This window comes from Galeopterus variegatus, unplaced genomic scaffold (assembly GCF_000696425.1).
Source record: "Galeopterus variegatus unplaced genomic scaffold, G_variegatus-3.0.2 Scaffold212, whole genome shotgun sequence".
Classification (NCBI taxonomy): domain Eukaryota; kingdom Metazoa; phylum Chordata; class Mammalia; order Dermoptera; family Cynocephalidae; genus Galeopterus; species Galeopterus variegatus.
In genome coordinates this window covers 519,236-544,683 of record NW_007726323.1, presented here as the reverse complement: position 1 = coordinate 544,683, position 25,448 = coordinate 519,236, and the positions used below count along the sequence as shown (strand labels likewise).

The 25,448-nt window shown below is 47.6% G+C and overlaps 2 protein-coding genes across 3 annotated transcripts in view; one reads left to right on the top strand and one right to left on the bottom strand.

Moving 5' to 3' along the window:
* The window catches only part of HMGXB3 (HMG box domain containing 3), a 50,095-nt gene extending 32,462 nt beyond the window's left edge, over positions 1 to 17,633 (top strand). For both annotated transcript variants that reach the window (XM_008565905.1, XM_008565906.1), the window contains 7 exons: positions 3,707 to 3,838; positions 5,009 to 5,193; positions 9,287 to 9,506; positions 10,887 to 11,020; positions 13,063 to 13,179; positions 14,980 to 15,189; positions 16,198 to 17,633. In XM_008565905.1, the coding sequence (XP_008564127.1) occupies positions 3,707 to 3,838; positions 5,009 to 5,193; positions 9,287 to 9,506; positions 10,887 to 11,020; positions 13,063 to 13,179; positions 14,980 to 15,189; positions 16,198 to 16,665 (1,466 nt within the window). In that variant the 3' untranslated portion in view covers positions 16,666 to 17,633. The remainder of the gene's footprint in view (positions 1 to 3,706; positions 3,839 to 5,008; positions 5,194 to 9,286; positions 9,507 to 10,886; positions 11,021 to 13,062; positions 13,180 to 14,979; positions 15,190 to 16,197) is intronic.
* Positions 17,634 to 17,760: 127 nt separating this feature from the next.
* Positions 17,761 to 25,448, bottom strand: part of CSF1R (colony stimulating factor 1 receptor) — a 34,025-nt gene continuing 26,337 nt past the window's right edge. The window contains exons 12-21 of the mRNA XM_008565904.1: positions 25,305 to 25,409; positions 24,712 to 24,822; positions 23,855 to 24,017; positions 21,677 to 21,762; positions 21,474 to 21,571; positions 20,346 to 20,468; positions 20,153 to 20,264; positions 19,395 to 19,494; positions 18,783 to 18,891; positions 17,761 to 18,684 (exon numbers count right to left, since the gene is read on the bottom strand). Coding sequence (XP_008564126.1) covers positions 18,532 to 18,684; positions 18,783 to 18,891; positions 19,395 to 19,494; positions 20,153 to 20,264; positions 20,346 to 20,468; positions 21,474 to 21,571; positions 21,677 to 21,762; positions 23,855 to 24,017; positions 24,712 to 24,822; positions 25,305 to 25,409 — 1,160 coding nt within the window. The 3' untranslated portion in view covers positions 17,761 to 18,531. The remainder of the gene's footprint in view (positions 18,685 to 18,782; positions 18,892 to 19,394; positions 19,495 to 20,152; positions 20,265 to 20,345; positions 20,469 to 21,473; positions 21,572 to 21,676; positions 21,763 to 23,854; positions 24,018 to 24,711; positions 24,823 to 25,304; positions 25,410 to 25,448) is intronic.

Genomic DNA, 25,448 nt, shown 5'->3' with positions numbered 1-25,448 from the left:
CGTGTGGATATGCCAGTTTTTTTTTCTGTTCATCTGTTGAAAGATGTTTGGGTTACTACCAGTTTTTGGCAATTATAAATAGAGCTGCCACAGACATTCACATGCATGCTTTTGTGTGAGCATAAGTTTATATTGGGTAAATACCTAGGAGTCAGATTGCTGGGTCACATGGTAGATGTATGTTTGTTTAATTTTATAAGAAGCTGCCAAACCATTTACCACAGTGGCTGTGCCATTTTGCATTCCCTCCAATGATGTGAGCAGTTGGTATTGCCTGTTTTGTTGTTGTTGTTTTTTAGCCATTCTAATAGGTTTGTGTAGTGGTGTGTCATTGTGGTTTTAATTTTTATCTCCCTAGTGACCAGTGATGTATGTCGTCTTTGGTAAAATATCTGTTTATGTCGTCTTTGGTAAAATATCTGATATGTTGTCTTTGGTAAAATATCTGTTTATGTCCTTGATCCATTGAACTATGTTGTTTGTTTCCTTGCTGTTGAGTTTTGAGAGTTCATATATTCTGAGTACAGGTCTTTCTAAAAGTTCTGCAATTTTATGGTTCACATTTAGATCTGTGATCCATTTTGAATTAATTTTTGTGTTAAGTATGAGGTTCAGATTGAATTCATTTTTTTGCATGTGGATGTCCGGTTGTATTACCAACATTTGTTGAAAATACAGTCCTTTCTCCATTGAATTGCCTTTGTTCCTTTGTTGAAAATCAGTTGACCATGTATGTGTGAGTATTTCTGGACTCTCTTCTGTTCCATTGATTTATGTATCTCTTCTTCCCTCCCTCCCTCCCTCCCTCCCTTCCTCCCTTCTTTCCTTTCTTCCTTTCCATCCGTCTGTCCATTCGTCCTTTCTTTCTTGAATCATAATTGATTATACATATTTTTGGGATTCAGTGTTGACATATGTTGATCAAATCAATATTACTACTATGTATTTTGTTACAAATTGTACTTATTCTTTATGCCCCTTGTCAAGTCTCTCCCTATCCCCCTCTACTTCTCCCCTCCCACCACTGATAACCCTGGATTTCTTCTCTCCCTCTGAAAGAGTAATGGTTACTCTGTCGATTTGCTGCCTAAATGATCTGTCCAGTGCTGAGAGGTGTGTTCAGGTGCCCCAATATTATCATAGAGCAGATGCTTCTTCTGTCACTCTGGAATGGGCTTTGTGGAGAGAGACATCCTTTTCTTTTCTTTGGTCTCTGTTGGTGACTCTCCTTGTGTCAGTGTACTCTAGTGGTTGGTGGACCATCTGCGTGGTGGTTGTGATGTCCAGCCACTTTCGTGGCAGCCGTGGTTACTGTGGTGCCTGTGGTGGGCCACCCACATGGAGGTGATGTTTTTGGCATGCTCCTTGGCACTGGCAGTGTGCCTGATTGTGGGCAGGGGGAGGGGTGTCCAGTCCCTGGCTCTAATCCCCAGGCCTCCAGGCGGGACCCTGAGGTGCTGGCAGTACGCCTGGGCTGGAACTAATTTTTTGCCCTTTGCTTACTTCTAAAACTGGGAAACTTCCTATGGCAACTAGCACTTGACCTGTATTGTTGGGCTAAATTGCTGCTTTACTACTGTTTCCCTAGGGAAGGCTTTTTGTGCAGCTCAGGGTTTAAGGGTTGACCTTATAGGTACTTCCGGCTCTCCAGAGACACAGTGCACCTGGGTTGTGTAGAAACTCGGATCTCGGCCTGAGTTTTTTCATCAAACTGCACCCCATGCAATCCTGCATTTCCAACCAGTCTCCTCTGAGTGGTCCTGCACTGATTGGGGAGTGGATCATCTGTCCTTCCTGTGTCCCAGTGGGCCTGTCTGCCCCAACGCCCATGCTCCAAATACTTCCCATGGGATGGGCCCTGCACTGGTCCCTTGCGATGACTCACTGGCCTCTGAATGGCTCCCCTTTTTCAGCTGTTCTGGTTCCTTGCTCCTGTGTGGGTCCCCAGGAACCCTATTTGTGGTCTTGCTGTCCTGGGGGCCACCAAGGCCCTCTTCTCCACTGCTGCCTACAAGCACCTCCATCTGAAGGGCACAGCTGTGGCTTCTGCCGGCTCCTGCTCCATGCACTCAGCAGCTCCAGCTTTAAAGCTGCCACAGCCTAAAACACTCTGAATAGTTTTTTCTTTCTCTCATCGTGGTTTCTCCCTCCTTCATGAACTCCGTAGGTCTCTCCTCCTCTTCTCCTGAGCTCCAGCAGCCCCGGCTTGGCTGTTGTTACATTTTTATAGTTATAAATTGGTTGATTTGTGGGATAGAGTGACACTGGGGACTGTCTATTCTGCCATCTTGACCAGAACTCATGTATCTATTCTTTTGCCAATACACCACACTGTCTTGATTATTGTAGCTTTATAATCAGATAGTTTGAGCCTTCCAACCTTGTTCTTCCAAATTGTTTTGGCTATTTTAGTTCTTTTGTGTTTCGTATAAATTTTAGAGTCAGCTTGTCAATATCTACAAAATCCTGCTAGAATTTTAGTTGTGATTGTGTTGAATCTAGAGATCAATTTGGGGAAATCTGACATGCTTAAAAATATTGCGTCTTACTCATCAACGTGGCATTTCTCTCCACTTTACTAGGGTTTTTTTTTTTTTTAATTTTATTTCATCAGCTTTTGCTATTTTCAGTATATAGGTGCAGCACATATTAGATTTATATCTAAGTATTTTAAGTTTTTCAGTGCTAAATGACATGGTTTAATTTCCATCTGTTCATTGCTATTATAGGAATAAACCGAGTTTTGTCTTTTGACTTTTGTATTCAGTAATACTTGCTAAATTTACTTATTAGCTCTAGAAGCTTTTTGTAGATTAGTATTATAGTTTTTTAAAGTTTTTCAATTTGATAGATAAAAACTGGTATATCATTTACCAATTTGTTGTATTTCTTTGATTACTGGGAAGAATGTACAGTATATCTTTTGTATGAATGATCCTTTGTGAGTTTTTTCCTCTATCATGAATTTCTTTTGTGAACATTTCCATTCTTCTTTTGGGCTTTTTCGTTAGCAGAATTTTTTCCCAGTTTATAATTTGTCTTTTAAATTTGTATGTGGTGATTTTTGAAATACCAGTGTTTTCTCACTTTTAGTTTTTGTTTCAATTTTTATGTAACCAGAGCTTTGATCTTCTCCCTATGGTTTCAGCCTTTAGTAGCATGCTTATAGAGGCCTTACCCACTCCTCTATACCCTTCTTTATTGGGAGCACATATTCCAAACTTTGCGTTTGTACAAATTTGTACATTGTATTTTGTGCAAATGTAAAACTGTCCTTTTTTCAATCTGTCTTAAATTGACTGCATTTAAATTCCTCTGCTTCTTTTATTCCAGGATTTGGTGTAGGGGGGTTTTATAGCCTTTGTTACATGCCCTGCATATCCTTGGGCTAACAGATGCTCCAGGCCTTTCCCCATGGTGTAGGTGTGTGAGGTGTAGGGGAAGAGTGACACCTTTGGTCCTGAGGACTGAGCCAGGTGGTAGAGAAATGTTTCTTTTTTATTGGAAAAAAATATTCTACTATTCCTATTTTATTACTCACTTTTTTCATTTAGCAATATATTGTGGGCAACTTTGTGTCAGAACAGTTAGGTCTGCTTTATTGTTTTTAATGATGCCTAGTTTTCTGTTTTATGAATGTACATAATTTAACTGTTCTCCTGTTAATGGGCATTGAATCTGTTTGTTGCCTCTTTTTAACCTGCAGGTCTCTTTAACGTGGGGAACAAGCTGCTGGTAAGCCTGGACTTGCTTTTTGCCATTCGAAACCAGATCAAACTGGGAGAGGACCCCAGAGTGTCCGTCAACGTTGTTCTGAAGTCAGTGCAGGAGCAGACAGGTAAAGATTCTTTTCCTCCTTTTTTCAAGGTTAGTTCTAAGCTCCCTGGAATTTTTAGGGATAGACTTTGGTTGAAAGAATCATTTTGGAGAAGAGTCTGCTATTTTGAAAAGGAGAAATTCTTGACTTCTAATGCACTTTTCTTTTTGAATTTTACAAATTCCAAACTAACTTTGGAAAGCATGAGTCTTTCCATGTTTCCAGGGCCCCTCAGTAAGGGATTACGGCTTACTTTTAGAAGTACATATTTTGGTAGTAGGTAGACGTATCCTCACTTGACTTCTAATGCACTTTTCTTTTTGAATTTTACAAATTCCAAACTAACTTTGGAAAGCATGCGTCTTTCCATGTTTCCAGGGCCCCTCAGTAAGGGATTACGGCTTACTTTTAGAAGTACATATTTTGGTAGTAGGTAGACTTATCCTCACGGCGTGTTAGACCCATTCTGAATATACAGCTAATGGATGTCTGCTACAAGTCCTAAGGCTCATGCTGAGACCTGAAGGTAGGGACCATCCTCATTATTATCTAGAAGATTTTTGTTTGTGTGTTTGCCGCTGGCCGGTATGGGGATCCGAACCCTTGACCTTGGTTGTTAACACCACACTCTGACCAACTGAGCTAATTGGCCAGCTGTGGAAATTCTTTTTCCCCTTGCTCTCCTTAATTCTGTTTGTGCTTTTCCCATTCCATTCCTACAGGCTTCAATCCCCTTGTACCTTGCCTGCCGTGAGGACAGATGGAGTAGAGCAAAGGTGCTAGAGCCACACAGGCCTGTGGTTTAATCTTAGCTCCACCACTTAGTGGCAATGTGATTTTGAGCATTATTCTCTGTGTCTGTCGTTCTTCAGTTATAAAATGAGGACAATAACAGCTGGCTAATAAATAATTAAATTCATGTGAGAATTAAATGAGATAATGTATTCGAAGCTCTCAACACAGCATCTAGTACCTCATAAGTGCTTAGTATAAGGCAGCTATCACTCTGACTGGAGTTGCCCTCTGGGTTGCCACCTGAGCACTTGAAGGACAGGCGTAGTTTATGTTCTTGGGTGTTTTTAGGGGATAATCAGTATTGCAGAAATGCTGTTCTTGCTGCCCACTGGCTCATCCCTAGTGGCTTCAGGGTCCTTTTCTGTGATCTTCTCAGTGCTCTTGCTCTCCTTCCAGAGAAGATTCTGACCTCGGAGGAGCTGAGCCAGCTGCAGGAACTGCTGTGCAATGGCTATTGGGCTTTCGAATGCCTCACTGTCCGAGACTACAATGATATGATCTGTGGCATCTGTGGCGTGGCTCCCAAAGTGGAAATGGCTCAGAGGAGTGAAGAGAACGTGCTAGCACTGAAGAGCGTGGAGGTAGGTATCTCTTAGCCACCGTTGATGACCTTCAGAACTCTCTTCTCATTTTGGCAGCCACTTTCCTGCATGATGTCCCAAGGGGTAGATAGCTGTAGTCCTTTCTAGGGAAAGCAAGTGGTGCAGAGTGTCATCTAAGGAAAGCCAGATGGAAACCGAGGCACTTGTTTATTACTTCTTCAACAAATGTATCGAGCATAAGCCAGATGCACCTTTTAGACATTTGGGAGATAGCAGTAAAAAAACCAAAGTTTCCGTTCTCATGGAACTCACATTCTGGTTTGGGAGAGACAGATAGGAAATAGTACATGTCAGGTAATAATGAGTGCTATGAAGCACAGTAAGGCAGGGTAAGGAGAAGAGGGAGTGTGGTAGAAAAGGGCATTCCTGTTTCATTGAGGGTAGTTGGGGAAGGCCCCTCTAATAGAGTGGCATTTAAATAGAGATCTGAAACCCATGTAGCTTTGGGGAGGAACATTCTAGACAGAGGGAGCAGCAAGAACAGGGTCTGACCGGGCTTGCCAGGCATGGGTGAGAAGCAGTAAGGAGGCCAGTGTGGCTGCAGTGTGAGAGTGACGGGGTGGCAGACTGCAGGGAGGGATGGAGGCTGCAGGAGGCTGGACCCTGCCTCAGGTCACGTGGGCCATCTTAAGGACTTACATGGAGTGAAATGGAGAGCTGCTGAGGGGGTTGTAGGAAAAGAGTGATCTGAGCTGACTTAGGCTTTGAATTATACAATTTTCTCACCCAGATAACACCAAATTTAGATGGCTTCATAGATTAATTGTAACAAATGATCAAGAAATATGATTCCAGGGCCAGCCCGGTGGCGCACTTGGTAGAGTGCAGCGCTTGGGAGTGCGGTGGCGCTCCCGCCGAGGGTTCGGATCCCATATAGAGACCAGTCCGCTCACTGGTTGAGCACGGTGCGGGCGCAACACCGAGGGTTGCAATCCCGTTACCGGTCACGAAAAAAGACGAAAAGGAAAAAAAAAAAAAGAAATATGATTCCAATCATAGGAGAATAGCAAAAGCAGGTATATTTCCCCAGTCCATCATAAAAGGTCATATAGCCTTGAAAACAAAATCAGACTTTTAATATAAGAGAAGAAACTGGAGCTGATTGTACTCATGAATATAGATGCCAAAGTCCTGAATAAAACAAGATCTAACAATGAATAAAGTAGTGCATGATGACCAAGTTTATCACAGGAAAGCAAGGTTGTTTCACGATTAGAAGATATGTTAATATAATTCGCTACTTAGCAGATTAAAGGAGAAAACCCATGCAATTATTTCATCAGATGTAAAAAAAAAAGAAAAAAAAAAAACCTTTCAATATGATTCAACTCCCATATATGATAAAACCCTTAACAAACTGAGAATAGTAGGGAATCTTCCTTAACCTTTTACGGGGCTTTAGAAAAAAATCCCATATATTGCTCTTTCCTGTAATCATCCAAGAGATCTGGTCTGTACTCCTTAGGCATGGAGTGCCCCCTGTTTTTTTTTTTTTTGGTGGGAGGGGGCAGGAGGGGGCAGCTGGCTGGTATAGGGATCTGAACCTGTGACCTTGGTATTAGAAGGTTGTGTTCTGGGCTGGCCTGGTGGTGCACTCGGTAGAGTGCGGCGCTTGGGAGCGTGGCGGCGCTCCTGCCGAGGGTTCGGATTCCATATAGAGACTGGTCCGCTCACTGGTTGAGCGTGGTGCAGGCGCGACACTGAGGGTTGCGATCCCGTTGCCCGTCACGAAAAAAGACAAAAAAGAAGGTTGTGTTCTAACCAACTGAGCTAACCAGCCAGCCCAAATGGAGTGCCCCTTGAGTATGCTAGTAGTTGCAATGGGGTCCAAAGTTCTTATCTCTGAACTCTACCATAGTGAACAAGAGGACTGGGTCATGGATCTCACATGTTTACTACTGGGGCAGGTGCAGGACCTCTGGAGACCAGCTTTGGTGTATTTTGGCATGGCCAGTTAAGCATATTAGGGATTGAATGCATATTTCTTTTTCCTCACAATTAAAAAACAAACCAAAAACCACATATACTGATTGAATACTGATTTCTGTTTGAAGGATGGTGCGTATAACAAGACATATAAAAACAAGAATGATACCTCCTGGGGCATTTTAAGTGTTCTTTGTGGACAGAATGAACTGTATTAAAATGTTTGCTTATGTGAACCATTGCTTTTGCATGTCATCTCCCTGAGAGACTACTTCCACACTCAGATCTGCTTGCCTAATGGTAATACTAATAATAATGCAGCTGAGATTTATTGTGCATTTTATTACATATGCCAAGTTCTTACTCTGTGCTGAGTGCTTTACTGAATGACTTAACTTTCACCACAACCCTCTGAGGCTTTTATAGATACAGGAACTGAAGCATAGAGGGGCTTGCCCAAGCCCACCCAGCCAGGCACGGGTGCGGCTGAAATTTGACCTTGCTTGGTCTGGTTGGCTGACCACAGAGTCTGCGCTCCTGAGTACTGCCATGCTCACCAGTACCTCCTGGGACTCCTAGCTCTGGTTTTTCTAATCACATCTGGCTACAGCAAGTTTTTGTTTTTCAGAATAGACAGAGGCCAACCTCCCTGCAAGAGGTCACATTTAGTCCTAACTGGCATGTGCCCTGTCCCAATAAAGGCTCCTCCATCACAGAATGTAGTAACATTCCCTTCACTCTGTTTGCACATCTTTTCCTATCTGTGGTACTAGGTACCTCTTAGAGACCAGGATTTTCTTAATTTTCCATTTCTTTTGTGCATGTAGAGTGGTGTAGTGTAGTGGGAGGGGTTATTCTGAAGTCTGTAATAAAACAGGAAGTTAACTGAATAAAACTTAAATATACAGTTTTCCATGGGGATGCTGGTTGTCCCCTTCCCTCAGGGACTATAGAGAAGGGTCCTCTGGACTAATGACGATAACCACATCAATTTGCATACCGAGTTGGCTTTTCCTGTCCCCTTGGTCCTTGTGGAAAGAATGGGCTCAGTTGTTCCTATTCCTCGAGCCAGGTATGAAATCGTGGTGGGAGAAGTATGCCATTTACTCATAGCATGTGCTAGGTACCCTGTGAGGTGGAGAACAGAGGGAATAAGGTGAGGGAGATGCTTTTGTATAGTGCAGTAGACTTTAGTCGGCATATGATCTACAGTGGTTCTCAAACTTTTCAGTGTAGAGGTCTTGCTGGGTTCCACCCACAGGGTTCCTGATTCAGTAGGTCTGGAGTGGGGGGCCAAGAATTTTCATTTTTAACAAGTTTCCAGGTGATGTTCATGCTGCTGGTCCAGGGACCACTCTCTAGGGAAAGTTTTTAAAATGATAAATGAGGGATTTAGTTCATACAGGTTGAGATGTGGCCCAGGTATTTGCATTTCTAATAAGTAACCCCTGTGGCTCTCTCTGATTGAGGTAGTAGGATCATGGTGACACTTTGAGGACCATCTAAGAGGGTGTACAAGAAGAAAAATTGAATAGCACAAATGCTAGATGCCTACACTAGATAAGTAAATGCTGCATGGGGTAGAGGAGATAGCTGTGTGCTGATAAGTCTGGGAGGACCTTCTGGAGAAGGTGAGGGATCCAAAGGGCCTTGGGAGATGGGTGGAATTTCACTAAATATAATTCTGATTATTCTTGCCAGCCAGTTATAGGGAGTAAGAGCTGGGCTTTGTAACTAGACCTATGTTTGCATTCTTGTTCTGTCCCATACTCTAGTAGTCTCATCTCAGACATCTGTCAGACTTATTTATTAGTAGTTAATTAGAAAGTGTCCGGCATGTAAAAGGTACTCAAGTGGTAGCTCTCTGCTCCTCGCAACACAGGGAAAATGGCATGAAAAAAAAGGTATAGGAGCAGAAGGGTCTTGGACTATGTAGAGCTTATAGAGTACTGTGTTGTGAGAGATGTGGCCAAAGACAGTTGGATACTAGGTTAAATTCAGAAGCACTCCAGTGGTACGTGGCTGTCATACTTCTTCCCTTCGCTGAGCCTTGGTTTCCCCGTGTGTATAATGAAGGGGTAAAGACTGTTGTGTTGCTAATATTCTGTGGCTCCTACAGTTTGACCTTTTTATCCTGACCTTTTAGTTCACCTGGCCTCAATTCTTGGGCTCTAGTGAGGTAAACGTGGAGGACTTCTGGGCCACAATGGAGACAGAGGTGATTGAGCAGGTGGCGTTCCCTGCCAGCATCCCTATCACCAAGTTTGATGCCTCTGTTATTGCCCCCTTCTTCCCACCACTCATGAGAGGAGCTGTGGTCGTCAACACCGAGAAAGACAAAAACCTGGATGTGCAGCCAGTACCTGGTAAGGCTACCTGCTGGCTGACAGGGGTCAGGGAAAGGCTCAGTTAAGAGTCTGGGACATTGTTCATGGTAAGACAGCACAGCAATAGATAGAAGACCAGGCCCACCTCGAGGACTCCTTCTAGAAATATAATGACAGCCTGAGACCAAATTCCTGAGAGGTTAAAGTCATGGTGCAGCATTCTGAAGAGCTGCCAGCCATATTGTATAGGACGGACATGCAGCTCACTGTCAGCCTTCTGGGAAGCACTACACTGAGTGGTGGAAGTCCTGCAAAAATGCCAATGATAAAGCTCCAGCCCCAAAGATGTTTACTGAAAAAATGTGGGGGAAGCCAAGGAATATACCTTCAAAACAGGTATTTCAGATGGTTGTGCAGGCAGTTTGTGGATTATACATTGTGAAGCCCTGGACTAGCTATTAAGAGCCTAGGTTTCTGACAACTTGGGTTTGATTCCCAGCTATGCCACTTAGTAGCTGTGTGACTTCTGGCAAGTCCTGTCACTGCCCTGAGCTTCTGTTGTTTCATCTACAAAGGGGGTATGATAGTGTTACCCACCTAGGTTGTCATGAAGATTAAATGAGCTAATATAGTTAGAGTGATAGCGTGCTTTTTTTTTTTAACTGCAACTTAAAGAAATACATTTTGCCTCATGACCAGGATGATAGACATATGTGTATGTGTGTATATCTATAACTGAAACAAAACTTTCACAAAACAGTACTTTTCATTACCAAATGCAATACATTTTACTTTCTCCTTCATTTTTTAAATTCTGTATATGACCCACTAAATTGATTTCATAAGTACTTAATAGGTTGTGACCCACTGGTTCTCAAACAGTGCTTCCTAACATTAGATATTAAGGTTCCACCTCATATTTGTTGCTTCAAGGCCCAGGAATTGTTTTTTTTAAGGCCCCCCACGTAGTTCTCTTGATTAGCCAGGTTCGGGAGCATAGTGTAGAGAGAGCATTTTTAAGATGAGAGCTGCTGCTCCTCTTGTTGCTGCTGCTGTTGTTGCTGCAGTTGTGGTAAGCACTTAAGATCTTGGTTCCGAAAAACCTTAGAAGACTTGGGATTAAAAGCTGACCCATTTAAGGGTTCTTTGCAGGGACTATCTGCGGGTCATCTTACTTAGATGTGCCAGTGCAGAAAGCCAGTCTGAGAGACTTTAAATATCTGCGGAAGTCACGGACCTACCTGCCTTGAGTCTCACCTCTCCCAGCACCCCAGGAAGTGTGCATTGCAGAGCTGGCTTCCCCTGCTTGCTGTTCTGTTGGCCTAGCCCCCTTGTTCTTATCCTCACACATAAGGGACTACCCATGACCTCTGTCAGCTGGTGCTAGTAGCCTCCCATCAGCACTGTCATTCCTTGTAGGCAATGGCAGTGCCTTGGTGAGACTGCTCCAGGAAGGCACCTGCAAGCTTGAGGAGATTGGCTCTTACAGTGAGGAGGAGCTGCAGCATCTGCTGAGGCAATGTGGCATCCCCTTTGGGCCAGAGGACTCCAAGGTGAGTGTTGGGGACAGTGGTGCAGATCAAGGCTTTGGGAGCAGGCTGGTTGGTCTGCTTTTCTGGGTAGGAGTATGAATCCCTGTGACTCGGCACCCATGTTGGACAGAGGGTGCTGGCGGTCAAGGAGGCCTGGGAGGTATCAGCAGCCAGATTGTGACATGCGTGTGAGGCCTGGACTCTGGGGTTAGGGATCCTGCTCTCCTGCTTACTGTGTGTGACTTTGTATAAGCTGCCTTACATTCTGAGCTTCATTTTCCTCATTTGTAAAATGAGAATAACTAAAATACCAACCTCACGAGGTTGTTGTAAGGAATGCACTTTACACAGTGTCTGGTTATCACGTATCCAAGCTCTTAGACGATGGCTGCTGTTACATACATTGGGTGTGTACAGTAGTCCCACCACTTATCCACGGGGGATATGTTCCAACACCCCAGTGGATGCCTGAAACCACAGATATTATACTATGTATTTTCCTATACACACATATAACTATGATAAAGTTTAACTTATAAATTAGGCACAGTAAGAAATTAACAGTAATGACTAATAATAAAATAGAACAATTACACAGTATGCAGTACTGTAATAAAAGTATGTGAGTGTGGTCTTTCTCTCTCTCTCTTGGAATATTGTATTGTACTCTACTTACCCTTGGGATGTGAGGTGATAAAATGCTCCGTGATGAGATGAAGTGAGGTGAATGACAGGCGTTGTGATATAGTGTAGGCTGCTGTTGATGTACTGTCAGAGGATCATCTGCTTTGGTGGTCCTGGGTCATTGAACCATGCCAATGTCAGTGGTTGGATGTCGGGAGTAGACAATATTGGCAATTCATGGCGGGGTGGGTTAGGGGACAGGATCATCTGCTTTGGTGGTCCTGGGTCATTGAACCATGCCAATGTCAGTGGTTGGATGTCAGGAGTAGACAATATTGGCAATTCATGGCGGGGTGGGTTAGGGGATGATTCATGTCCTAGGCAGGACAGAACAGATAGTGCAGGATTTCGTCATGTTACTCAGAACAGCATACAATTTAAAACTTATGAATTGTTTATTTCTGTAATTTTCTATTTAATATTTTCTGACCATGGGTAACTGAAACCATGGATAGAGGGAACTATTGTATGTGTACATGTGCTTTATCCATACATTGATGTTTCTGTGCCATTGGAAATGTTACACTTCCTTCAAGTTCAGATTCAAATGTTAGCTCCTCGTTGAAGGTTTCTCTGTCCTATAAGAAGTAGAAGGACCTGGGTCTCAGAGTCTGGCAGCTTGATCAGTCTAGCTGGCTTTGTAACCTGATCCTTTTGGGGCCTTCAGTTGCCCTCCGTAATAACTTCGTATAGCATACATTATACGAAGTTATAGGAGTAGACAATATTGGCAATTCATGGCGGGGGGGGTTAGGGGACGATTCATGTCCTAGGCAGGACAGAACAGATAGTGCAGGATTTCGTCATGTTACTCAGAACAGCATACAATTTAAAACTTATGAATTGTTTATTTCTGTAATTTTCTATTTAATATTTTCTGACCATGGGTAACTGAAACCATGGATAGAGGGAACTATTGTATGTGTACATGTGCTTTATCCATACATTGATGTTTCTGTGCCATTGGAAATGTTACACTTCCTTCAAGTTCAGATTCAAATGTTAGCTCCTCGTTGAAGGTTTCTCTGTCCTATAAGAAGTAGAAGGACCTGGGTCTCAGAGTCTGGCAGCTTGATCAGTCTAGCTGGCTTTGTAACCTGATCCTTTTGGGGCCTTCAGTTGCCCTCCTGTACCTGGAGGAGGTTGGGCTGGTAAGGCTTCAAGGCCCACTCTGGCTCTGACTGTTGATTCTTTTGCTTTCGATCTTGAAGTGAGCATTTGATGCCAAGCACCAGGCCTGGTCTCTTAGCATTCACCCCTGTGTTTTTATCTTTTGTTGTTCTTTGGCAGCTGGCTGGTATGGGGATCTGAACCCTTGACCTTGGTATTACAAGGCTGTGCTCTCACCCTGTGTTTTTAATCTTGTCCTTCCACTCCAGAACCAGCTCTGCTTCTCCTTATTGGCCCTCTATGAATCTGTACAGAATGGAACCAGAGCTAGACAGCCCCCTCCTCATCTCACAGGGGGTAAAATCTACAAGGTGTGCCCCCATCAGGTAAGAGGATAACAAGAGGGAGTTTGGGATGAATTTGCTAATGTTAAACTACCCATACAGAGAACCTGATTGATCGAGTTCATCCTTTGGGGGCTGGGACTGAGGTTGCTTGGCAGCCTGTGGAGTAGCTGCCCATGGGTCAGGTACCACCCTGTGGACTAGGGAGGGAACCTGGGTTATTCATCTATGAGCATTTATTAAGCACCTTACCATGTGTTGGGCCCTGCGTCAGCTGTTGAGGATACAGGGGTGAGCAGCAAAGATGTCATTCCTTCCTAGTTGACCTCATATTTTAATGGGGCCTGTGGACTAGGGAGGGAACCTGGGTTATTCATCTATGAGCATTTATTAAGCACCTTACCACGTGTTGGGCCCTGCGTCAGCTGTTGAGGATACAGGGGTGAGCAGCAAAGATGTCATTCCTTCCTAGTTGACCTCATATTTTAATGGGTAAATAAAGTCACCACAGCTTGTGGTGGTAGCTCTGAAGGAACCAGATAAAGGCCTGAGATATAAAGTAACAGGGAGGGAGCTGCTGTCTATGAGGAAGCCAGAGGAGGCTGAGACCTGAAAGACATGCAGGAGCCTCAGTGATGAACCAGGGAAGAAGTGTTCCAGTGGATGGACCACCAAGGCCTGAGTGGGGAAGCATAGTGAGCCAAGAAGAGGGAGGGTGGAGGAGGCCAAGTCGTGTGGAGCTTTAAAGGCCAGGGTAACAATTGGATTTTATTCTGAGAGTGACAAGGGACCTTTGGTTTTGAATAGAGGTGGTGACGTGGTCTGATTTTGGTTTAGGAAGATGACTCCATACATCTTTGGAAGGCACTGACAGGGTGAGCACCAGGATAGTTCTAGGACAGATTGTATACTAGATGACAGAATAGACCCAGGAATATACAGGGACAGAAAATCCACTTACCAAGTACTGAATAGTGGAGAGATGGCTTAGTATAGCCTTCAGTTTACTGAGGTGCGTGTGTCAACATGGTGACCTGCCTGAGTCAGCGGGCTATAAGAAGAATCAGGTTATCAACTGCTTTGACAAAAGCTTTCTGAGGAAGATGCTTGATGCCTCTGTCCTGGGCAGATCAAAGCCTGCTCAGAGAATTGTGTTCGTGTGACTGGGGGTTATCTCATGAGAAGCAGTTGACAACACAGGGGCATGAGAGCTGTAGGTCTTGAGCCTATGATGAGGGAGAGGTATCACTTAGAGGCGACAGCCAGGTGGTGTGTGAAGGCAGAGTTCTCCAGTGTACCCACAGCTGTCCAGTAATGGAATGGTGCTTAGAGGACCCTGTCAGTAAAGGTGTTTACTAGACTAATCAGGGTCTCCTATCTGGGCAGCACGTTGGGGTCTGGTGGGGAGCTTGCTCAGAATACAGCTCTTTATCAAAATACTTAAAATACTTAGACTCCATCTGAGAGAGACTCTAATTCTTTAGGTTTGGGTTGGGGCCCAGAAATCTCCATTTTTAACCAGCTCTTAGCTGGGACTGGTAACTACTAGACATGCCTGGTAGGGTGATGTGAAGGGAGTAGAGTCTAGAGATGTCCTGAGGTGCCTCTCAGCCTGAGTTGAGGACAGGATACTTCCATCTTTTAGGAAGGCAAGGGTGAGCTGTTCACTTCGTTTAGGGACAGAAATAGGAGGGGAGCAGAAGGTCATAGGCTCTGGCAGGATGGAAACCGATTACTCATCTTCCTGGGAAGGAGTGAGTGAGGGCTGTGCTCAGTCTGCCTGCAGGCTGGCTTCTTGCTTAGCTTCCTAACCCTCTGCCGTCCCCTACATCTCCTCTGCAGGTGGTCTGCGGCTCCAAGTATCTTGTGCGGGGTGAGAGTGCCCGTGACCATGTGGATCTGCTTGCCTCTTCCCGCCACTGGCCACCTGTCTACATGGTAGATATGGCCACACCAGTGGCCCTGTGTGCTGACCTCTGCTACCCAGAGCTGACCAGCCAGATGTGGGGGAGGAACCAGGGCTGTTTCTCTAGCCCCATGGAGCCACCTGTGGTGAGTTACTTTCTGAGGAACTAGAGTAAATCCCTCAGCCACCATGTCTCACCCTCCTGGAGCCACCTCTAGCATCCTTTTTCTCTATCAATATTTTGTCTTGATGCTGTGAAGCCACTAATTTTTATTGACCAACCCTTATGTATGAGACCACAGCATGTCACAGTGTGCCTGGGGTATCCCAAACACATGTATCTTGTGTTAAAAGAGGTTGCCTTCCAGATAAGCCTAGAAGCTTGCCACCTTTGAGGGTCATTTTGCATACTGACATTTTAAAAGCCTGACCTGCCCTGAAGTACACTGTTTAATCCATTGTGTCTTAGATTTGACCATGAATATTCTTCACAGCATGCCTTTTGTGACATAGGGGCACAGTGGTTTAGAAAACACTGGTCTTACCCAACCCTCTTTTATCAAAAGGGGAAACTAAGATCCATAGGGGGACATGGACTTGTCTAAGGTGTCACATAGCCAGTTAGTAACAAAGCCCTTGCCTCTGTGTCTTGGTACATTGTACTGGGCAGTAGTTCTTACCAGAGGCACATACTATCCAAGGCTAGCCTTTGGTTTTTTCTGGAAGAGGCATTAGGACTGATATTAGGAGGAAGGGAAGAGCAAGAAGGGAGGTGGGTGCCCCTGCCAGGATGCATAATGGGAGGGGAAGGCCTCCAGCTGTGACTTGGAGACATCATTGTCATCACTTCCTGGTTCTGTTTGTGCTGGGACTCTAGAAAGGTGTCATAGCCTCAGTCAGAGCCAGTTCCCCCTGCTCCCATCAGCCTGAATTGACTGGTGCAATAATAATAACAGCTCAAGTAATCTATTATCTACTATGGGAGGTGGCCACTGTTACTGCCATCCAAGGAGGACTTGGCCCAGGAAATACAGCACATGGTGATGCTAGGATTGAAACTGGGCTGGCTGGTCCCATAGCCTTTGCACTCATCCACCACTCAGGTTCTATCTCAGTCATTCCCTCTTGTCAAAATGGCTTCTCATCTCCTCTAGAGCGTGTCCTGCCCGGAGCTTTTGGACCAGCATTATACCGTGGACATGACAGAGGCTGAACACTCTGTCCAGCACCCAGTCACCAAGACTGCCACACGGCACATTGTCCATGCAGGCACACAGCCCAGTCCCGGTGACCCCAGCGCTGGGCACCGCTCCTTGGCACTGTGCCCTGAGTTGGCACCCTACACAACCATCCTGGCCTCCATTGTGGACAGCAAACCAAACAGCATCCGCCAGCGGCCCATTGCCTTTGACAATGCCACCCACTATTACCTCTACAACCGCCTCATGGACTTCCTCACCAGCCGCGAGATTGTCAACCGGCAGATCCACGACATTGTGCAGAGCTGCCAGCCTGGCGAGGTGGTCATCCGTGACACCCTCTACCGTCTTGGGGTTGCTCAGATCAAGACAGAGACAGAAGAGGAGGGTGAGGAAGAGGAGGTGGCCACAGTGGCGGAATAATCCAGGCTGTTGTACGGGGACTGCACCATCTCTCTGAAGCCATAGTAAGGCCCTTGCCCAAGGCAGATCTGTCCAGGGAACCTGGGGAAGTGGTCACCTTTCGGAAGGGCCTCTAACTGCTGGGACTGACCAAAGAGCTTCCATTTTCTGAGCACAGTGAGGCCCAGGGTCCTCAGCTCTCAACCCTCTTGGAGTCAGGAGAGGTGCCAGGAAAGCCCTTACTGGCCCTGAGGGAGCACTTTGGGGGGTACTAGAATCATTAACAGAGGAAGGGAGCATGAGGGAAAGGCCAGGAGCTGGTGGCTTCCCTGGGGCCTGCTGCAGGTTAGGATGGAAGTCCTGGGTGGGCTAAGACAGGAGTCCCAGCACTGGGCTGGGAGGCTGCTGAAGTCTCTTCCCATCCCAGGGAAGCACTGGTTCCAGCCCAGCAGCCACGTGAGTTCCTTAACCTGTTACCTTTGATTAGGGGCCTTGGCAGCCTCATTTGCCCTAGGGGTCTCTTTGGGCTCTTGATTCTCCCCAGAGGAGGGATGCATTTTCTTCTTCCTCTTCCTGCACCCTCATCTGAAGGAAGCTGAGGAGGGAGGAACAGTCAGCCACAGCTCTCTTCCAGTAGTGTCCTCTCTGCCCTGGGATTTGAGGAAGAGAATCCCCTTCCTCCTTCCCCTGGCCACTGCTGCTGCACTCTGCATCCTCTCCAGGCCCCCAGAGCCTCACCACAGAGGGGATGTGGCCTGTTTTCATGACATAACCTGGCAGCAGTAGGAAAAACTCCCTTCTGTGAAGGGGAAGCAGACTGGGCCGTAAGGAAACAGCAGGACTGGCTCAAGTGCCCCAGGTTTGCTTAGGGCGCGGGAATTGGCCATGTGTTATTTAATTTATTGAGAGGAGTGGAGTAGGTGTCTTTTTTCCCCTCCTTCCCCCAACAAGAATAAACTTTATTAAATTATCTGGTTTTGGTGAAGCAAGAGTCAATTCCGTGCTCATTATGTGGGGCACAGTGTGGTCAAGCTCCAGAGGTGCTTATCACTTTACATGAAGGGGGAATCGAAGGAGGTCATAGGGAATTTGTGGCGCCAAGAACCAGAGGCCAGCTGCGTTAATGCTGTTAGTTTAATGCTGACAGAAACTCCCGCAGCGTGACTGTTAGTTGTGATGAGTCAGCTTGGGGCAATGTGTGCTTCTTGTTTGGTGTGGCCAGCTGCACACCAAGATCCCCTGCCTTCCAGCCAAGATGATGGGACTGGATAGAACACCCCTAACTTTTAGCTGCCACTGGCTCATTATAGCAGTACCAGATCCAGGGTGGGGTGAAGAAGGCTGTAGGGCAGAAACTAGGAGGCCCTTTTAGATTCTTACTGGGGCCCCTGCTCTGAGGGGCTTGAGCTGAGTGCAGTGTGTGAGCACCTGTCCACACTCGGTTAGTGGGTGATCCCACCACTCTGCCAGGCTGTCTAGCCCCAAGGAGCCTTGTTTTCTCAATATCACAGCAGCTCCTGGGGCCATCATAGGTACAAAATCAGTCCATTTCCATTGAGACAATAAGGTGAGGGAAGGTTTTGGACATGGGAACAAGATTAAAGGAGTAAGCTGCGGTTTACTAGTTGGCATAGTGAACATGAGGCCAACACCATGAGAGCAATTGGAGGGAGAGGGTGGGGGCTTAGCCCCCAGCCCCTGACTGGCAGTGATGGCCCAAGCTCTGGGAATGGGGTCCTCTCTGACCTCCCCTGGACCCTCACATTCCCAAATTTCAGAGCTGAGCCGAGCTGAGCTGTTCAGTGAAATGACCCAGGGCAGAGTTTGTATATTCTCCCCATGTCGCCCCTTCATGGAGGAGTTGAAGCTCCCTGTTTCGTCACTTCCTCAGCAGAACTGGTAGTTGTTGGGCTGCAACAAGGGCTGGGCGATATCCCCTTGCTCACAGCAGGCCAGGTGCTCACTAGAGCTGTCCTCCTCTGGCTCACTAGTGCTGCCACCGCCACCACTGCTACTGCTGCTTACCAGATTGGCATAGTCCTGAGGGCAGGAGAGACCAGGGACAGTCAGTACCAGATTCATGAGGCCCAGCCCCGCCTGTTTTCGCTAGCCACCCACCTGAGCCTAGCTCCACTCACCTGCTCTCTCCTGTTCACGTGGGCCTGCTCCTGAAGGAGGGAGCAGATCTGTTGGAAGGTGGGTCTGCAGGTAGGCTCCAGGGCCCAGCAGGCCTGCATGATGCTGTATCTGGAGACAGGACAGACGTTGCGTATGCGTAGCTCCCTAGGGTCTGGGACTGTTACCCACCCCCCCACCCCCCAAGAGGCCTACCCAGCAGAGACGTCTCCATACCTAGTGAAAAGTGAGTTTAGCATAAAATCTGTGCTAAGTCCTTGGCACATGTTATCTCATTTAATCCTCACAGTACTTTCATCACCCCCACATTGACAGATGAAGCCATTTGGCATCCATGGGGTCACCATAGTAACAGTCTGAGTTAAAAGTCTGTCATCTAAGTTTAGGACCAGCATCAGTTGAGAGCCCTCTGTGAGAACATCTCATATCACCTGGGAAACCAGTGGAAACCCTGAACTCAATAAAAGGGGCTTGTTTTAGAGTCCACTGTGGGAGAGATGAAGCCTGACCCTGGAACATTTTGGACAGGGAAAGACCAGGGCCACATGCCTTTCCATTCCCTTTCAGCCAAAGCCTGGGGTGTCCTCTTCACTCCCTGGGATGCCTTCACTTACATGATCTTTGGGGCAAACGCAGGCTGGGCCATTTGGTATCCATCCTTCACCAGTTTATAGAACTTGCTATTCACCAGGATGCCAGGGTAGGGGTTCAGCCCTGCAAAGGCCAAGATCATGTAAGAGGCCGTGCTCATTGCTTGCTTTCCTGTTCCTCTTGCCCCATACCCACATGCATCTCAGTGAGGCTGAGCGTAAAGAGTCCCACCTGGACTGTGACACTAGAAAAGAAGATCATGTAAGAGGCCGTGCTCATTGCTTGCTTTCCTGTTCCTCTTGCCCCATACCCACACGCATCTCAGTGAGGCTGAGCGTAAAGAGTCCCACCTGGACTGTGACACTAGAAAAACAGCTACTCTTAATCCAGTGCTTACGGTGTGCCAGGCACTGTGCCTTCAGCCAGGCTGTATCACACCATACAAAGAATTCCAGCACAGGCTTTGGAATCAGACCAGAGCTTCCATTGTGTATCAGTAAAATTGGGACAAAAAGAGGTTGTTATGAGATTGTTAGAGCAGTGCATTTAAGGTGGTGCCAATAACACCAGTTGAACACACACACACACACACACACAAAATTTAAGGACTGAGCACAAGTCCCTGTGCCCAGTCCTCAGGAAATGGGAGCTAGTAGATAACTCGAGAACTCGAGCCAGGAGCTGCAGTGCCAGGTTTTGAGAGCCTAGTCCATCCCTTCACTCCCACCAGCCAAAGAGCAGTCAGCCCCAGGCTGAGTCTGGACTGGTCCCAGCAGCTCACCAAGGGAGAAGATCTCCCAGAGGAGGATGCCGTAGGACCAGACGTCACTCTGAACCGTGTAGATGCAGTCAAAGATGCTCTCTGGGGCCATCCACTTCACAGGCAGGCGGGCCTGGCATGATAGTCCCCAGTCACTTTGGGACCTGGCCCTCCCACCCCTCCCCAATCCAGCTCAACCCCTCCTAGCACTCACGTTGCCTTTAACGATGTAGTTGGAGTCATTCATGATGTCCCTAGCCAGCCCAAAGTCCCCAATCTTGGCCACATGCCCACTGGTCAACAGTACATTTCGGGCTGCCACATCCCGGTGGATGCACTGAGGGAGAGCACTGCAGGTTAGTCTCGGACCCTCCCCTTACCGAACCCAAGGTGAGGAGCAGCATGGGCCCTAGAAGGATTTGGGGTCCCCGTCGAGGGAGTGGACATCAGTATTGGTCCTTTACCTGTCATACCTTCTACCACAGTGTGAAAAAATGTAATGTAGTCAGACAATCTAATGTTTAGAAACCACCATCCCCTGAGCTGCAGGGGCCCTTCTAGCCCTTTGCCTTGAGCAGCAGGAGCTGACTTAGAACCAGGTGGTCTGCTCTGGCCCCAGAAGCAACGAGCCCTCTGGCCCACACCAGTAGAGGTAATAGTAGCAACTGCTGCCTTCCAGGTCTAACTGTGCCAGGCCCTTCCCTAAGCATTTGCACACATCGTAACTATTTTATTCTCAAACAATTCTGTGATTAAGCCCATTTTTATAGGTGTAGAAGCCAAGGCTCAGAGAATTTAAATAGTTGTTCAAAATCACATAGCAAGTGGCAGAGCCAGCAATCAAACCATTGACTCCCAAGTCTGTGTTCCAAGGATGATGGTAAGAGCTTGCATTCCCTGGGCACTTATTCCTGGGCTGAGTATATTTTATACAATGTCTGATATCCTCACAAGGGATATCAGACTGTCATCCCCATGAGACTGTGTGCTTCCTTAGGGGAGACAGCTGTTGTCTTGTTCATACAGTTGAGTTAAAATGAATGAATAAAGCCGGTTTTGGGAACTGGTACCCTTCCCAGCCTCCTGCAAACCAGGGAAACAGGCACCACCCAGACTGGGAACTCCACCCCTTCTGAAGGAACTCGCTCGCCCTGGGCACAGCTTTCTCCCACTCACTCCTGAAGCCCTTTGAGGCCACTGCCCACATGCTCTGTTGCTCTCTTGCCTGCTCACACATTCCCCTTTTCTTCCCCTCCCCATCACTTGTCCAGCCTCACAGAGGTTCAGCCTCCCCCCATCAGTGACCTGGGTGGCTACAGGCTGGGACCCAGTTCTGACTCACATTCTTGGAAGCAAGGAAGGCCATGCCCTGGGCCACTTGGCTGGAGAAATGGAGCAGGTCCCGGAGCTCCAACGGCCGTCCGTCCTCCTTGTCCAGGTCTGGGGTGGGAAGAGGCATCAGGCAGCCCCGCCACACCCCTGCCCCTCCCTGGTCTCAACCTCCAGCAGCCTTTCTCCTCTCCCCTGACCTTGGTACCTCCTCACCTTGCTCAGAGGAGTCGTTTGAAGAAGTGGAAACAGGCCTCATCTCCACATAGGTGTCCATACCCTGGCTGGAGAAGCCGCTGTCCCTGCATAGGAGGGTTGGGGAAGAGGGTATGGTAAGTCTTCATTACTGCACTGCCCAGATCAGGCCTTGGCCTCCAGCCACTCCATGAACTCTCCTAGCCAGTCACCAGGGAAGGGAAGAGACCTCAAGATCAACTTGAGCATCCCTTTCTGATAAGGAACCCCCTGCCACATTTCATCTGAGTGATCATTGATCTCTGCTTGGCCATCCCCACTGAGGGAGCTTACAACCCCTTCTATCTTTGGGCAGCTCCACATGTTAGAACCTTCTTTGTTGCTTCTAATGCCAGTCTACCCTTGGGATTTTCCTCCTGTTCCTTGCTCTACCCTAAAGGGCCACAGAGGAGTAGGCACCCTCTTCCCCATAACAGCCCTGCTGGAATTTGGGCATATTCTAGGGCCCCTTCTTTGAAGCCTCTCTTCTCTAAACTGTGGCTTTCACCCTGGCTGGCTTCTCATTAATATCACCTGGGGAGCTTTTAACACTCACCATGCCCAGACCATCAGACTTCAGAAACTCTAGGGACAAAACTCAGTCATTCAGTTTTAAATCTCTCCAGGCAATTCCAATGTACAGCCTGGGTTGAGGCCCACTGGTCTAGAGTAGAGCTTCTTAAACTGTAATTCATCTGCAGATGAATCACCTGCAGATTCCAACTCAGCAGGTCTGAATGGGTGGGCCTGACATGGCACACTTCTAACAGCCCCCAGCTGTGAGCCCACGCATTGGGCAGCAAGTGAGTTTGAGAAGCACTGCTCTAGACTGAATTCTAACATTCCATCCAGATATGATTTCTGAACCTCTCACCTCCCTGTCCCCTCTGCACTAAAGTTATGCATCTTGACAATGTTCCCAGAGAGAACCTGGTGTTTTCTGTATAATCTAACCATGGCAAAGCCATCTCTTCCCTTGCTCTAGAAACTATACTTGTATTAACATAGCCTGGGGATCCCATTGACAGGATTGGTTCACATGCCATTTGCCCTTGCAATTTACCCACTCTGGGAATACTTTCCCTCTTGGCATATTTGAAGACGGAAGCTAGTACTTTTCTTTGGTACTCTTTTGATTTGGTCTGGCCTAAGGTTCCAGCCTGCAGAGGCCCTGTGTGTACCATCCTCTCAGAGGGGTGTCAGAATCAGAAGAGGAAGCAGGCCTGCAGGCCCCCATTTCTGAGGATACTGGAAGAAGAGAGATGGATTCCTTCCACTTTGCCTCCCCACGCTTGGCAGCTGACAGTATTTAGGATAAGGGCACAATGTACACCCTTCTCATTCAGATCCTGTCCTGGCCCCCAGCAGCCTGGCTCTGAGGCCCCACAAATCCCTAAGGAAAAGACCTCCAGGACAGCAGTGTGGTTTTGGTGAGTATTAACCAGAAGTCAAGAGAGCAGAATTCTAGCTCCACCTCTGCCTCTGATTCGTGTGACATGAAACTCTCCACTTCCTTTCTTTGGTTCCCCATGTGGCTCTCTGTCCATCTGCCTCTGGGTTGCTTCCAGGAATCACAGCATAATAGAACAACAGCCGGAAAGACCCTGATAGGTTCAACGTTCTGATGGCTTGCCTGGGGAAACTGAGGCCCAAGTGGACCAAGGGCCTAGCCACAGTCATGCTGCTTTGCCTCCTCTCACCCAACAACTAACAGGCTCTGTCTCCACTTCTCCGTGGCCATGTGGAAACTCTTAAATGGAATGGGTGTTCTGCTGCAACCCCCAAGAACACATGCTGTGGGAGAAATGGGCGATTATCCCCCAGATCTGCCCGTCTCTGGCTAGGGCTTCAGGCACAGATCTTGGTTGGTCTTTTACGTACATTAAGATGATGATTTAATTAACACATCTCCACCAGACTATGAGCTTCTCATCTTTGCCCTCCACACTCCCGGAACATAGTAGGTGCTCAAATGTTTGTTGAATGATGGGAATAAATAGCAGAAAAGCAGAGTTGCCTGTAAAACCTGGGGTAGCTACTCTCATGGCACAGGTGGGAATGTAAGGGCCACACAGCCACCCAACCATGAGCTGGCTTTGAAGGCAGAACTGGGGGCCCACCTCCCATCCTGGCTTCCTTCCTATTCTTTCCCAGGTATACCTGCGGACGTATTTCTTCTCCAGGTTGATGTTCTTGTATCCAGTGCCCCCCTCGGGGTCCTGGCCCGGACTCAGGCTGGATCCCAGCATGGCCTCAGCCTTCCTTCGCAGAAAGTTGAGCAGGTCACCATAGCAACAGTACTCAGTGATGACCAAGACAGGACCTAGAGCAGCCGAGAGTGTGGGGTGAGGGAGGGGTGAGTGCACCCCTAACCCTGCTCCCCTGCATGAACAGAGCACGGGCTGAGGGTAGTGAGGCTCTCTGGACTGGTACTTGACACACCCAAGTCTAATCCTGCCTCTGTGGGCAAGTTTCTCTGTGCCTCTCAACCCCATCTATCTAAAGCAGAAGAACTTCAAAAAAATTTTTAGCCAGAGAATTCTTTCTTCAAAGGAAATCTGTGGCAGTTCAATATTGGTCAAAGTTGCTATAGGTAAGAGGATAGGGGTGGACTTGGAGTCCCAACAATTTAGGGCACTTCTGTAGACCCTGGGGGCAGTGTCCAAACATCTTTGGGTGGGGGCTTTTTAAAAGGTAGATTTGGGAGCTTCACTCCAAACCCACAGAATCAGACTCCTGGAAGCTGGGCCCAGGAATCTGCACTTTTACCTCCTTCTCTGGATGCTCTAATGCTCACCAGTGTCAGAACCACTGACTAGAGAGAGCTCCACAGAACTATCTGCTTCATCTGTAAGTAGCTCCTGACAGTCCAGGAATCTGGCCTATGCATTTAAGGGATGCTGAGACAGGGCTCCTACTGGCACTTGTAGCAGATGAGAAGGGGAAGATGGAGTGAGATGGCCCTGGGCCCTCAGACCCCAAGACCTTGGGCCCCCATACCCTCCAGGGCCCCTCACCTCCATGGGTGCAGGCTCCCAGAAGGTTGACTATGTTCTCATGCTGGCCCAGGTGACTCATGATCTTCAGTTCTGACATGAGGGCCTCCTTCTCATCAGCGTGAGCCGTGGCTGGGAAATGGGGCCCCAGGTCCCACAGGTGAGGAGAGGGCAGTATACAGAGAGCCACACAGATGGGGGCCAAATGCAAAGACCAGGGGAGCCCAGAGACCCGGAGCCATCGGCAGCCGAAAGAAGGAGATTCAGACACACAGGTGGGAGTTAGGGAGAGAGAGAGAGAGAGGAGGGGTGGCCTGTCACTAAGCTGGCCTCAGAGTGGCAGGAAGCCAAGCTGTGATGAGGTCATGGCCCTAGGTGGCCTCTGTGCACCCTAGCCTCCCTGGCGCCCAGTCAGAAGCTCTAGTCAAAGGTTGACCTAGACCTCCTCAGACCCAGGAGTCAGAGGGAGCCTGGAGCTCACACAAAAAGCCACAATCCCAGGCTCCGTCCCCCAGGCTCCAACAGACTGAAAATGTGGGTGATGCCTCTTGCCCATCCCCAACATACCCTGTTCCCAACCCTTCCCCACCTCCCCGGCCCTTCCCCTCGCTCACACTTCAGCATTTTCACAGCCACCTTCAGGACAGCATCTTCCTTGCCCAGACCAAAGGCTGTGGCCTCTACCACCTTCCCAAAGGCACCGGCTCCAAGGGTCTTACCTGCCACAAACACAGGCTCCTTAGGTCCCTGGCCACCAA